Raw genomic sequence first — 14616 nt, forward strand, 5'->3', positions numbered from 1 at the left:
GACTGAGGACTCTACTAGTGAGAGGTGTTGTATTCTGCGGGACATGAAGTCTGCCCAGATAACATATTATCATGCCTACTAATATGTAATGTCCAAACTAGATCACTCCTTCCTTGTCTTCTCCGACGGCAAATTTGACTCGACACAGACTACTTCACTTATTTGCAATGTCAAAAGTCAAACAATTCTTATCGAATTGCTTATTTAGACCAAGCAAAGTTGAGATTTTATTATCATCAAAACTCAAAAGAACAATACTTCTTGGCGGGAGCCGCAATCCACCATCACATGTTCATTTCCAAAAAAAACAATAATGGAGGGAAAAAAATATGACAACCAATAATGAAACAACTTCAAAAATATAGACTATATTATTGCAAAATAAATACTCGTTTAGTAAAATTTTAAGTTAAGAAAATCTCACATACCTTACCCACCGACTGTTAATCCAACACACGATATCGCCAGATTTTTTACACTGGCGCCAGAGGCAGTTGCAGTGCAACTGGCGCGAAAAGCCAAATTTAATGAAAGTTTCTAGCCCATGTGCCAGCAGTGGAATTGATCGACTGAACCCACTTAGATCGTCAGTATGTTCAATGAGAGTGGATTTTCTAAATTATTTTGCTTTTAATGCTATTGTTTTCATAAGGGTATGTTTGCCCTAACACAAAAAGTGGCTAATATTTAGTTATGTTAGTGTTGAAATATCAAGTACAAGAACCTAAGTTCTTAAAATCCCTTTTATTTCGATCGTTTAGTAAGATTTTTCTTGTACACCATGCTGCAAGTACAAGATAAATAATAAGGGAAACTGCACAGGTACAGTTGTAGGCAGTTATATGTATTCACCTAACCATGGAAAATTGCAAGTTAAGCAGTCATAGCAGCAAAGCTAACTCTTTATGCTGTTCCATTTCAGGGAAACGAAATCAACCTGTGGACTGTGGTTAACCAGATCGTTTTTCCGTCCGGTTGATGCTTACAACTTTGGCAAAACCGTGCAGTCCTCCTTTAGAACGTCCTTGCTCGCCTGTCACACATGGCAAGCCTAGTCAGAAGTGCTCTTAAAATGTGGGTTGTACCAAAAGTCACTACCAAATTAGCTATAAGATCATAAAGTCCACGGTGCATATGCTACTTCATGAACAAGCCGTGTACGTTCGATAATCATAGTCCAACAGAGAAAAAAGAATTTGCTTGACAGACGGTCGTGTCATACCTCTAGGTATCGCGTCAGGAGTGTTGCAGTACTGAAATTGAATCCCTCAATAGGTTCGGCGTTCTTACGAGATGCATGAAGCTGCTTTCTGACTTGAGTAGCCAGAGACTGATTTGTAATTTAGACCAGATCACGAGATTACAAAAGTTAATATAGATGAATCATAAAGGTAGTAAGGTTAGGTGAAGTCTGATCATATAATCGGTACCTTTCCCAATTCTACGCCCCATTGGTCAAAAGAATTGATACCCCACACAAATCCTTCTACAGCAACTCTATGCTCATAAATTGCCAACAACTGCAACATCACAGGCATGTATTATGAAGAATTAGGCTTCGGAGGTTCAAGCACATGAAGAAAGTAATTTATATAGCTAGTAGCATCAACAACAAGATTGTCCACCTGTCCTATGTTGTAAGCATTTAATGAAGGAAGTAGAAGACTGAGAGAGGGCCGATTCCCAGAGAAAGTCTGCAAAAAGTGTATATCTTCAGACCCAATATCGAACTTTGGCAGAAGGAGATGATCATATAAACTGGTAGTGAAAGGGAATTACCTTGTGTGTAATAAGATTACTAGGAACATTCTCTTTCAACAGCTGCTCGGGAGTCTGGAGAAAAACTAACCATAGTTAAATGCTGATATCCAAAAGCTTTAGTGATAGATATTGCGAGATATTTACAGGTGGAACCAACAAAATAATACTCCCTCCGTCCCAAAAAAGATGGCAAACTTGGAAGATGGCACGAGATTTTAGGAAATGTTGTTTTGTGTGTTAAGTGGTGAAAGAAAATCGAATTTTATAATAGATGTGAGAGGAAACTTTTTCCAAAAGAGGAAATGTGACATCTTTTGTGGGACAAACTAAAAAGGAAAGTGTGACATCTACTATGGGACGGAGGGGGTAGTATAATTAAAAAAGCAAAGGACGAGCTCAGTCTGTCAATGCTATGAGTATACATATATTCCCACTTTCCCAGTGACCAAAAGATAATAGTAAACCTCAATTGAAGCCGTATACGTAAAATAGGACTAGTTTATCACCTTTCCATAAGCAAGCGCATCTGGCTGGGCAAAGAAGTTTGACATGAGCTCGTCGTGGTTGCTGACCAATTCACCTGTATAAGCAAGCTTCCTGGGTTCAATGTTGCTTGGATTGTTCCCAGTTTCTATTAAAACAAGGTGTCATAGGATGCCTAAAAGCAGATAAATCGGAGAAAAGTAACACCTTTCAGGTAAACAGGTTGCTGACTCTTCACCACCCCAATAAAATCACACGGAATAACACGACCCTGGAAATTCACCGGCCAAGTGGTTAAATCAATGATTCTAGAATATACAACATCACATATGCAAAACCAGGCAGTGATTGCTTTCGACAATGGCACATTGGAAAGTTACTGATTGGGTAGGATCCATAACCGAGACCAACAAAATCTATAACAATATAGAATGTCGATATACCAAAATGCTCGAGTGAAATGCAGAAAATGACATGAGCCTTTTCAGAGAGGAGACGGAGACTACATTAAATATAACCAGCAACATATCCATGTAAACAACTTATAAACTCTCATATTCCTGGTTATGTTTAATCATCAATATGAGAGTTCATAGAATGTTTACCTGGATATGGAGCACCTCCACTAAGTCGGCATGTTCACTTTACTGTGAGAAAACTGAATGTACTGATACAAGATGTTATGGCATTACCTGGTGAATTAGTTGGTAAAAGCTGTGTTGTCCATTTGTTCCTGGTTCACCAAAATCAATCTCACCTGCCTCATAGGGAAGGGGAACACCATCAATTGACACACCTTTCCCATTACTCTCCATGCTAACCTGAATATATAGTTTTTTATAGAATATCAAGGTCAACCTCAAATGGAAGAAACACAAACATTAACTATCAACACTGGGTCATCAGGACATGCCTGCTGAATATGTGGTGCAAGTTTTTCCAGTGCTTGAGAGTAAGGTAAGATGGCCTGAAAAAAAAGGAATAGCGTGCCCTTATGCTTAAGTGAAGCATCAGTTAATGGGGAATATTTAAATAAACTTGGACAGCTAATAAACATACTCTAGCAGGATAGCCAAGAAATGACACATTCCAAACACTCAGCAAGCCCAGTAGCACCTGCAGAAATAATTTTTGCATAAACACATAAGTGATATTTACAAGACACATACAATGTAGACTGCCAGGGGGATGTTTTTACAAGTCAAAAATATAGTTCAATAGTGAAACAAGGAATAGAAGGCTATCAAAATATCAAATACAAATGAAGAGAAAGAGGACATATGATACTTAAAAGACCAAACATATTCATATAAATTGGTGCTTCTTAGTTGGACGTGTAGGACTTAGCTTCAAAGTCAATCTACTCAATAGTTGCTCCAACAGAGTGTGTGCAGGTAATAAATCGAGCAGTTGGAGTGCACATTGCATCATTAAGACTAAGCATTTTAAGGAATAAACATACAGGTAAGTTTTTCTCAAAAGGTGCTGAATGGAAATGTTGATCAATACTTGAAGCTCCTTGGAGGAACCTTCACCCAAAGAGAAAAACAATAGAATATTAGTCATCGTGAAGCAAAGTAGTATATCAGAGATTCAGAATAAAAACATAATACTATATCTCAACCAACAAAAAAATATTGAAATTTTGATCTGTTAAGAAAGAAATAAAAGCAAAAGGTTCCCAAATTTGAAGGTCACTTAATGATTTTGAAGTCAGTCTTCCAGGCCCAAATGAGAAGTTCATGACATGCTCCACTACCCATACAAGTAAGTGCTTTGAATAAATAAAGCAGTGTTTTACTATACTTTTCAACGACTGCAAAACCATATTGCAGAGAAAGAGGCAATACTCCAACCGCGCTGCAAACTGCAAACAGTGGTCCAGAAACCAATTAGACATCCTCCAAATCAAGTACTCCATTTGACATAAAAGAGAACATACCGCTGTAGCGTCCTCCCACCCAGTCCCAGAAAGCAAAAGCATTATTTGGATCGATGCCAAACTTTTCTACAAGCTGCGTATAAAAGTACAGGAGTGTCTAATCAGTAAATCCAAATCCATGTTTAACATGATCAGGAAAACTGCTACTTTTACAGCCATAATTCCCCTAAGAACAACCAGACTTGTAGACAATACAAACACATGATTCTCTAGGCACACTATACAAGAAAGCTTTATGTTTTAACGGCATTGACGCAAATAATAGTCATGATTGTGGCTGATCCAAAGAAAAGTTAGGGTGGGTCTGATATCAAAAGAAATTTAGAGTAAAATGTCCTTCCTACAACTGATTTTTTTAAAAAAATACTACTAGTAAAAGTAAAGAAATACAATGACTTGGGAAAACTTCAAAAGTAAATAATTGAACTTATGTTGCTTTGAATGCTACAGGGAATTATAAATACAGGGGAAAAGGAAAGAAAAGGCACTCACAGTTAGGTTAGTGCTGACAGCAACCATGTGTTTTGCAACCGCTTCAGGTCTGGAAATAGCACGTGAAGAGATACAAATGATCATATGCCAAAGTGAAACACAATTGACATGTTAAGGAAGAACTCCAAGGTATAAAAACCAACTACAGGCTCTGATACTAATAGTGGTTGAGCCACTGAAGAAGAGAGAGCTCAGAGAGGGGCTTAAGCTCCCATCAACGGAACATTTCAACTTTATATTCTAATAAAATCTAGAAATTGCTGCCATTTTGTGTGAACTGTTGAGCAAAACTCCCCTATCACAAAACTGAATCGTATAAAAAATAGTTTATCAAAATCTCAAACTTTAAATTTGAAAATCCAGCCCCCACCAAAAACATTTTCTGCCTAGTCCCCTAGAAAATAATCATAGATTGGATCTAACACAGTTCAACGAGTGTGCAACAAAAAGTTATCGCAGAATCCCCATTTTACATTATACCAACTTCCTTTTACTTCTCCTTTTCAACAACTTTAACATAAGACACTTCACTCACAACTACATCAAAACCCAAGATATTCCCAGATCTCTTAATTACCATTAGCAATCAACAGCAACTATATTGCCAATGCTAGTTTCACATTATTAGTCAAAGGCCTGAGGTGTACTCTGAGATCACTGACTAGAAGTTTAATTTTGGAATGTTCTCACCCCAAGGCAGCTGAGATCCACTCCCTTATAGTCCGAGCATTGAGCATAGTCTCCGCTGTGGTGAAAGTTTTTGATACCACGACAGCTGCAAAAAAACATAGAAGTAGGAAGTAAAAACAATCAAGTAGCTTGAATATTTTTGTCTATAGAACTCAATAACTAAATAAAAAGGAAAATATACCTAATGTAGTTTCAGGATTCAGCCCTGTAATGTTTCTTGCAACATCAATTGGGTCGACATTTGCAAGGCTTCGACAGGAAAAGAAAAAACAATGAGGTAAGAGCGGTATTTAGCTCTTGAAACTCTTAACTGATGCATACTTCAGTACATGACAGTAGTGAGAACTCATTACTATCTACTACCAATTTACAAACTGCCCTACGGCATACACCCCCAAACCCCCACCATAAAAACAAACAAAAAGGTGAGAAAGAAAGCAGGCAGCAGCAGTGACAATAGCTAAAGACTTGCATAGAAAGACAGCTATAAAAGGGAAATATGAAATAACAGGAAGAAAGGGAAAATATGTATTAGATAACCTACTGGTTTTCCCTGATACCTAAAACATGGTCTTTTGAGTTTCAATTTAGAGATATTGACAAAAAAAAGTCAATCGAGTCTAAGAGGCTGTATTGATCTTGGACCCTTTGACTATCTTCAGGTTTATATATAGGCTTGAAAGCTGTTCTAAATCACATAAGTTCAAAGTGATCAACTTAAGAAAGAGATTACAAACACAGAGAACTTAGAAAGAGAGTACACACACACACAGAAATGATGAAATAACCAAGGACATAGTTTCTTACAAATGCAGTTTTCGACCACTAGCCAATTCAGCAGCTTCTGGGTCTGCATGATCATGTGAAGCATTAGCTATATTTTATAGCATCCACGTAGACATCATTGGAGACAGGTGAATTTTCATCAAGGGGGCAAAATCCAAATGCACAAGGGGAAATGTCTTTAGCATCAAGATAACCTGTTTGAAGTGCTGTATGAACAAAAAGAGGGCCTAGAAAGCTTCCTCCAATCCCAATTGCAATAACATTTGTTAATGGCTTCCCAGTGGCTCCAACCTTTAAAATTTCCCAAATAGGTAAACAAATCTATGATCCAACCAACAAAAGTTACAACATATTTGATAGTAAGGATTACCCAGGCACCACTGCGGACCCTGTCAGAGAAATCCTTAATCTTATCAAGAACTTGCCAAACATCAGGTACCACATTCTTCCCGTCACTGTTTATAACTGAACCTCTTGGAGCACGAAGAGCTACGTGAAGGACAGATCTATTTTCTGTGATGTTTATCTGATGACATGAAATTCAAAAACAAATACTGGATGAAGAATGTCAAAGAAGCATGTCTCATTGTAATAATTAAGTTATTATTCTGTCACACTAACCAATGCAAAAGTTTCAAATGAAGTAATGACTATTGGGATATTTCAAATATTAGTCCTCAATGCAGTAATGGGAGATCTATGAGAACTGCATGATCTTTATTGATTCATAATAAGGGTAGCAATGGTCAGAGACATGACACAAAAGATACTAAATGGCTTATGTGCATGACGGCGTGCATGCTTTTTGCATTAATATAATAAAAAGGCATTCCTTTTGGCTTCTAAAATTTTCAGAAAAAGTAACATTCTTGTGGATTCATGCTTTGAATATTTTGCTGACATTTGCCTGATAAAGGAAAGTAGGAAAGTAGGACTGTCCAGTTGTATTCTTTGTATCTATATGAAAATTTTAACAGATACATAACTTTTGAAACATCTCTATGGAAAATATGCAAGTGTAAGTAATATAAGGAAGTTTTGCAGAGACCATCTTACAAAGACTATATATAATAAGTTAGTAAACATTAACTTACACGCTCTCCACTGAACATCAGGTTAATCTTATCTTTCAGATGAGCTTCCTGTAACACAAGACAAGCTACCATAATCAGAGTTCAAAATGCGTGTATGAACCAAGATATATGCTATGAGTCTCCCCTTCAATAATAACTAAAGTTGGTTCACGATCACGAACCTCGGCTAATTTGTTGAGCTTATTGAACGTATCGACAGTGGCACATTGCCTTGAGTAATCCAACAATAACCCATCAAACTCACTGACATCACAAAGACATAAAATCAAAATTCAACACCATTTTACATAAAAACTCCCCTCTTTATCATAAACTTAAAAACTTTAAACATGAAGAGAAAACAAGCATCATACACCATCATGGACCGGCATCTCTTCGTGTCGCTCATCAATTCACGCAGATGAGTCTTTTTAATGTCTTCAACATGGGCCTGAAATGCATGCATTAAATACCACACCAAAGTGCATCGCCACAACACTTTCAAACCATGGTCTGAACATAAACATGGAATTACCTTTAAATCCTTCCATGCATCAGTTTCGCAGACTAGACCAGATGACGCCATCTACGCAAATTCCACAATCAAAATCCGGAAGGTTCAGAAAACTAAAAACATCGCATTATATGTCTCTCACCCCAATCAATTCCAAAAGAATCTAGTGCAAATCACACGCAGAACATCTTTCTTATTCAGACAGTTCAGTTAAAAAATTAAGTTTCACAGTCCTCGCTCCTGAAGAAATAAAAACCAGGCGCCTGAAACCATAACTTCACTACATCCACCATTAATACCGAAGTCAATCTGACGCACTTTCAAATATTATCGGTCACATAAACCGGAAATGTATAGCTAAGTCAATCTACAAAACATAGAAATAATAGAAATTCAGACAATCTGGTTAAAAATATTAAGTTTCACACTCATCGCTCCTGAAGAGAAAAAAGACACGTGCCTAAAAACAAAAATTCACTGCGTCTGCCATTAATGCCAGAAGAAATCTGATTCCCTTTTCAAAATTATCACTCACAGAAACAGAAAAATAAATGAATCATAACTCAAATAACCAACAAAATATAGAAATAATAGAATTTGTGAGAAGAGAATACCTCTCTTGCTGGAGTGAGATCAGTAATGAGCGGAAGTGCAAAAACAGCAGAATGTGAAAAAATGCGGAGGAAAAAGCAGTAAATATTAAAATGCGGAGGAAAAAGCAGGAAAAATAGTCCTTCTTCAAGGCTACTGAATCAACGGCTGAGATTTGATCAACAGGGAGATAAATTGCAATAAATTATTTTCTCCTGTTTTAGTACATTTCATAAAAAAATATCCTAATAAATTTTCTTTTGTGACATGCTTTATATCATATCATAGAATTTCTGTAGTTAATCAAAAACAAATAACTCAATTAACTTGAGAATCTCTCCATTTTATCAAAAAGAAATGCCTCAATAACTCCAATCTACCAAAAAAATTGCCTAAATAAATGTTACTACATTGAACTTAGATAACTGCTCACTTCACTGACAAAAAAAACTACTCCATCTAGTTTACGGAAAATAAAGTACCTCAATAAACGAATTAATTAACTTGACGAAAGAATAAAAATTATCATAAAAAATTACAAAAAACCCTCAATAAACGAATCAATTAACTTGACGAAAGAATAAAAAATTACAAAAAACAATTCCGTTGCCGGGAATCGAACCCGGGTCTCCTGGGTGAAAGCCAGATATCCTAACCGCTGGACGACAACGGATGTATGTATTTTATGCAGTGCAACTAATATATTTAACGCACAATTCTATTTGAATGATTTGAATTTTGACATCGCAATCTATGAATATATTATCAAAATTAGTACAATTATCTTCACTTTTTCTTAGAAAAGTAATTAAGATGTTTCTTCTAGTACTAACAGTAAGATATCTTTTGGAATAAAATTTATTCCTACAAAGTTTGTACACCTAAATATCAAATGAGCGATACGATTATAAACTCTATAGATTAAATTAAAATCGATAACGTGAGCATTACTCGCCATTGGCAGTAGATCAACCTTTACCACCTCACTATAACTATAAGGATCAAGGTCAACATCACCATATAATCCTCTAACCAAATTTGATTATCATTTACACATACAAATTAGATATGTTTAAAAGAAAATGGATTATGTTTAAACCATAACGAATCACAATACCTTCCATTAAAGTTTTTAACGGCCGCTCTAACTCTAAAAAAATATGCAAAAACAATCGTCCCCATTTCATCTATATCTAAACCAACTTGACCATTTTGGATAATAATTATATCATTATTTATAAAAAAGTGTTGTTCAGTCCTATTTTCAGCATCTCCTTGAAAATTATTTAGACATCTCCATCTAACTTTTGTGTGCAAATAAAGAAGTCTTCTAGACAAAATTTTTTTGCTCACAGTAAAACTCATTTATTCTGTTCCAAATATTCCATGCAATATAAACAAATACTTTCTTCATCCCATAAAAATATGGGCATATAACATGACATGAAAATTAAGAAAAAACTGATAAAGTAAAAGAGAAGATGAGAAGTGTAGTTAAACTAGTATTAGTGAGTAGTGGGACCCCATTATTATTATGAGTAGTATTTTAATTGTGATATACGTTGTAAATTACTTGATGTGTAAGGGTAACAAATTGAGATAATTTTTCATAAATGGAAATGTCCATATTTTTATGGGACGAGCGAAAATCGAAAGTGCACATATTTTTATGGGACGAACAAAAATAGAAAGTGCACATATTTTTATGTGACGAATGGAGACTTTATAGGGTTCTTTTCTTTGAGAGAGACTAAACCACTTATTTAAAAAAAAAGTATTAAGAAACTGAAATTCGAAACAAAGATCCCTTTAGATATGAACTCCTTCAATAATATACTTGTAGTTTAATGGTGATATAAGTAGTAAATTACTTGATGTGTAAAAGTAACAAAAATGAGATAATTTTTCATAAATGGAAATGTCTATATTTTTATGGGAAGTGCACATATTTTTATGCAACGAAAAGAGATTTTATAGGGTTTTTTATTTGAGAGAGACTAAACCACTTATTTAAAAAAATCATGAAAAACTGAAATTCAAAACAAAGAAGACCAAATATTAACCCCTTCCATAATATACTTGTAACAAATCACCTTGAAGCATTATTAACCACTTGAAAACATTGTGACAAATCACCTTGAAGCATTTTAGGTGAGAAGAATCATAATATAAAAAAAATGTCTGATCATTATGATTTATGAATATGATACACAGAAATTAGAATGAGCTCGGTGCATTTGTCAATTTGATAGCGAAATTAAATCAGAGGAAAATTAACATATTATTTTTTTTCTTAATAAATGGGCTTAAAATAACGATTAAAAATGAATAAATTACGAATTACGCCGTCTGTGGGAATCGAACCCACGACCACATGGTTAAAAGCCATGCGCTCTACCAGCTGAGCTAAGACGGCATCTCGAAAAAGTTGGTACTATGTAATATTTATTGAAATGATCAATAAGGCACACTTAGATCATAAATACATAACCCATTCTTTCGTTTTAAACGTGTAGAAGTAGGTAACCATCTTAACCATGGGTTGCGTTTGAAAAGATATACTCCATTAGATAACATTTACTCCGTCCATTTATGAAAAGTATGAATATTTAATTTAACATTAGTTTTAATATATACTATTAATTGATAAAATAAGAGAGATAGATAAACAGTAATGTAAGTAGTGTTAATGGATAGTTGATTCCACATTATTAGTACTATAGTCAAATAGTGTGATGATATAAGTTATAACTAAAATAAAGAATAATGTATTTGTTTAATAAATTAGAGAGTTCATATTTTTTAAATTAATAAATAAATAATTCATAGTATTTTTAAGGATGATGGGAATATTAACTTTGATTCTTTTGACCAACATTGATTTGGTATGAAAGATTCGGTAAAAAGAAAGTATGTGATGATTTGGCGAATTTTTGATGGGAATAAATGCAAGTAATAAATGAAGATCACAACACTGAAAATTACGTGGTTCGATTTACTGAGGTAAATCTACGTCCACGGGAAGAATAGAGGGCAAATTTGTATTGCTTGATCTCTTACAGATTACAATGCTGATTTGCTATATGAGATTCAGGATCTAGAGAACTTAACCTTGGTCTATCTGATCTAAGTTCTATTTATACATTCGAACTAAGATCGTGGTTTGCAGCCCTGGTAGGGGGGTTGATAACTGCTTAATACCACTAAATAGATCGTGGGTGTAATGGAGGTCGTGGAGATCCTGCATGGGTCCACTATCTCCTTGTTCGGTCGAATACTGAGACCGAACTGCTGAACTTTGCCGATCAGCTTTTGCCGATCTGAGAGTTGAGCTCGATTGGTCGGCTTTTACCGAGCTATATGCTGTGACCGAACTCTTTGGTTGTGCCGAACTGATACTCTTTCTTGGGTTTTGGGCTGATGGGCCGTCACTGCTATTGGGCTCGCAATTATTGTTTAGTTGTGTAGTTCGTATCCCATCACCACCCCCCCCCGAAAAGCGAAGTGAATCACTTCGGCATTTTGGATAAGTGTAAGGGGGAGGCTGACGTCAGGGGACGTGCTCTGCACGTGTCTGCATTAAATGTGACAGCAAATCCGGCCAGAGAATCCAGAAAAAGTGGGATTTGAAACGGTGCGACGAATTTGAAAAATATTTCCTTTCTTCATCATTGGAACACTTTTGCGATTATTTCTTCTGCATTCTCTCTCTTTTTCGTAAAATTTTCTTCCGCTTCTTCAAGAATTTCTTCAGAGACTTTCGACCATCAAAGAATAAGAATCATGTCTTCTTCTTCTGAAAATGTTTCTGAATCAGGTAGTGGTAGGAAGGGGGGTAAGGGATCTTCTGGCCGGAAAAAGTCCGGGGAGAAGACGGTAGAATATTTTCACAGCATTTTGAGTAAGGATACTGTGATATCCTTACACGGAAAATATTTTCTTCCTGGGGGGTTAGTGGTGATTCCCGACGACACTCATAGGGCTAACTCGCCGCCGGAGGGTTATGCCACCGTTTACGAAGCCTGCTTAGAATGCGGGCTTCGTTTCCCTCTTCCCCCCGCCTTTGTAGAGCTTCTTGAATTTTTCCAACTTCCTTTAGGTCAGGTGACTCCAAATTCTTGGAGGCACTTATCGGCCTTTGCTGCCGAGCTGCGTAGACTAGAAAAGGATCTGTCTCTGAGGGCAATCCTTAATTTCTTTCAGTTTAAGAGAAAGGGATCCTGGTTTTACTTGATCCCTTTACAGCCCTTTAGAGCCTTCTGTAAAACCAAATGGCCGATGTGGAAAAATCGCTTCTTTTTTTACAATAGGATAGCGGCTCCGGACTTTTCCTGGAGAGGGCCGAAGTCCGTAATTCCTCATCCTCGGGTAGAACCGTTGGACGAGCTCGAGGGCGGGCTCAATAAGATTCCCATGATTAGGAAACAGTATTTGGAATCTGAGCTCGTCAAGGGTGACTTCGTGTTCGACTCCTCGTCTTCGGACGAAGAGACTGAGGGTGAGGATTTCTTTTTTATGCTTTACTGCTTTAGCGGCGAAAACTAACTTTGTTTTCTTGCTTTTTGGCAGTGAACATGCTAAGCAGGCTTGGTCGCAAATCCTCCGAATCAAAGGAGCCGGAGAAATAGAAAAACACCAGCTCGGCGTCTGATGCCGAGAAGAATCCGAAGAGGCAGAAGACCTCTTCGAGTCAGTCTTCGGATCCAAAAAAGCCGCGATCGACCTCGGCAAGGGGGACGGCGAAGACTCAGAAACCCCCAAAAGCGCCAGAGAGAGACATTGTCCAGGGGGTTATGGATCAGGAGTGGTTACGGCCACTTCGGAACATATCTCTGAGCCCTTTTTATGGCCAAAGGACTTTGTAGAGGTGAATTTTCTTCTTGATTTTCTGGCTTTGCTTCTTTCCTATATTTTTTTGTGGCCCATCTGTTGACTTTTTCCTTTTTCCATTTTCAGAGGAACAATATGCTCTGCAAACTCGTCACAGTTGAACTCTCTAAAGCGTCCAGCGATTATGATGAGATGCAGAGGAATTTGAATGCTGCTCGTCACCAGGCCGAACAGGCTCGGGCAGACTTTGAGGGGGCAAGGGCCGCTATGATCTCGGCTCAGGATGAAGCCCAGCGTGCCAAAGACCAGCTCATCATCCACAGAGAGCGGTCGAAACAGAGGGAGGCGGCTGCCGTGGTTGCTCAGGGGGAGGCTCTCCGTGTTTACACGGAGAAACTCTTTTTGAGCAATCAATTTTCGGCCCTTATCGGTGATCTGCTGAAATTGATGACCGATAATGTTGAGCAGGAACCCGAAGTCGTCTTGCCGCTGTATGGCCGAGAGATTGCAGCGCGTCTCCAGAGTCTGCCGCTCCTTGAGGAGCTTGCGTCTTCCTCGGTCCTGCTTTCTGCTGAGCGAGTCCGTAATTGCCGTGCTGACCGTGACGAGAACATGGAGGCCATCTTTGCCTCCTTGGGGCCTGTTTCACCCGCTTCAATTTTCATAGAAGAGGGTGAGCAGGAAAATGAGGCCGGCAAGGAGACCGAGCAGAAGGATCAGCAGAACGGCGACGGGCACGCCGAGCAAGAGGTGCAGCAGATCGGCGATGGGGGCGCCGAGCAGGAGGGAGGGAGGAGGGAGGCCGAGGCTGAGACCGAGGTCGACAAGGAGAAAGAAGCTGAAACCCACGGGGAAGCCGGAGACGAAACTGGCGGAGTATGATTTCGTCTCCCTTCTCTTAGTTTAGTTTCTTTCTTTCTATTTGTAAAATGGCCTTGAAGCCCTCCTTGTGTAAACTTTTTCTTGCGAATGAAAAAAAATCTTCTTTCTACACTCTTGTCTTCCTTATAGCTTTTCTTAATCTCTTTTACTCCTATTGTGGTTTACTGCCTGCTCGGTAAACTGAAATGCCGAACTGACATAGCTGCTTCGTATTCTTAACTCTAAGGATCTGGAGGTACTTCACTGGAAGCGGCTATACTCTTTGGCTTTAAATGAAGCTGAGAAAAAAGCTATAGATGACCAGATGAAGTATGATGAACTCTTGGCTCGTTTAGTGGAGCTGGAGTCCAACAATAAGGACTTAGAGTCCATAAAGAAAGATCTGGAGGCCGAGCTGAATACTGTCATCGCTGAGAGGACTGCATATGAAGATTTCATCTGCGGGCGCGGGGGAATGACTATATCTGAAGTTCAGAATCAAGTTGATGAACTGTGGGAGGAGCTTCATGTACTCCGGAAGAACAATGTGCTGGAGAGCTCGGCTTGCCAACAAGTTGTGAAATCATTGCGGT

General features: G+C 37.8%; 1 protein-coding gene and 2 non-coding genes across 4 annotated transcripts; all 3 read right to left on the reverse strand.

Annotated features, from left to right (window-relative positions):
• Window positions 1-729: 729 nt before the first annotated feature.
• Window positions 730-8450, reverse strand: LOC121753294 (glucose-6-phosphate isomerase, cytosolic 1). 2 transcript variants are annotated; one of them, XM_042148550.1, is made up of 24 exons: window positions 8356-8450; window positions 7763-7813; window positions 7602-7678; window positions 7410-7491; window positions 7249-7296; window positions 6525-6680; window positions 6349-6445; window positions 6176-6218; window positions 5550-5617; window positions 5369-5453; window positions 4679-4727; window positions 4187-4259; window positions 4051-4111; window positions 3707-3773; window positions 3304-3360; window positions 3158-3211; window positions 2937-3065; window positions 2452-2515; window positions 2268-2341; window positions 1780-1833; window positions 1626-1694; window positions 1431-1520; window positions 1223-1330; window positions 730-1033 (listed from the first exon to the last, which is right to left on the reverse strand). In XM_042148550.1, the coding sequence occupies exons 2-24, from the start codon at window positions 7811-7813 to the stop codon at window positions 983-985; spliced, it is 1707 nt and encodes a 568-aa protein (XP_042004484.1). In that variant the 5' UTR covers window positions 8356-8450; the 3' UTR covers window positions 730-982. The 2 variants fall into 2 exon arrangements, with proteins under 2 accessions (XP_042004484.1, XP_042004491.1); XM_042148557.1 differs by lacking the exon at window positions 8356-8450 and adding an exon at window positions 7884-7973.
• Window positions 8451-8933: 483 nt separating this feature from the next.
• TRNAE-UUC lies at window positions 8934-9005 on the reverse strand. Its single transcript has one exon. It is a non-coding gene; the product is annotated as a tRNA-Glu (tRNA).
• A 1670-nt stretch (window positions 9006-10675) lies between these two features.
• TRNAK-UUU lies at window positions 10676-10748 on the reverse strand. The gene has a single exon. It is a non-coding gene; the product is annotated as a tRNA-Lys (tRNA).
• Window positions 10749-14616: the final 3868 nt, after the last annotated feature.

This window comes from Salvia splendens, chromosome 1, assembly GCF_004379255.2.
Source record: "Salvia splendens isolate huo1 chromosome 1, SspV2, whole genome shotgun sequence".
Lineage (NCBI taxonomy): Eukaryota > Viridiplantae > Streptophyta > Magnoliopsida > Lamiales > Lamiaceae > Salvia > Salvia splendens.

Coding starts and splice junctions, on each gene's coding strand:
- LOC121753294 (XM_042148550.1), bottom strand. CDS start 7,813: ATGGCGTCATCTGGTCTAGTCTGCGAAACTGATGCATGGAAGGATTTA. Junction 3,212..3,303: donor TTCTTGGCTATCCTGCTAGA/GTATGTTTATTA, acceptor CTTTTTTTTCAG/GCCATCTTACCTTACTCTCA. Junction 1,695..1,779: donor GTAATCTTATTACACACAAG/GTAATTCCCTTT, acceptor CACTTTTTGCAG/ACTTTCTCTGGGAATCGGCC.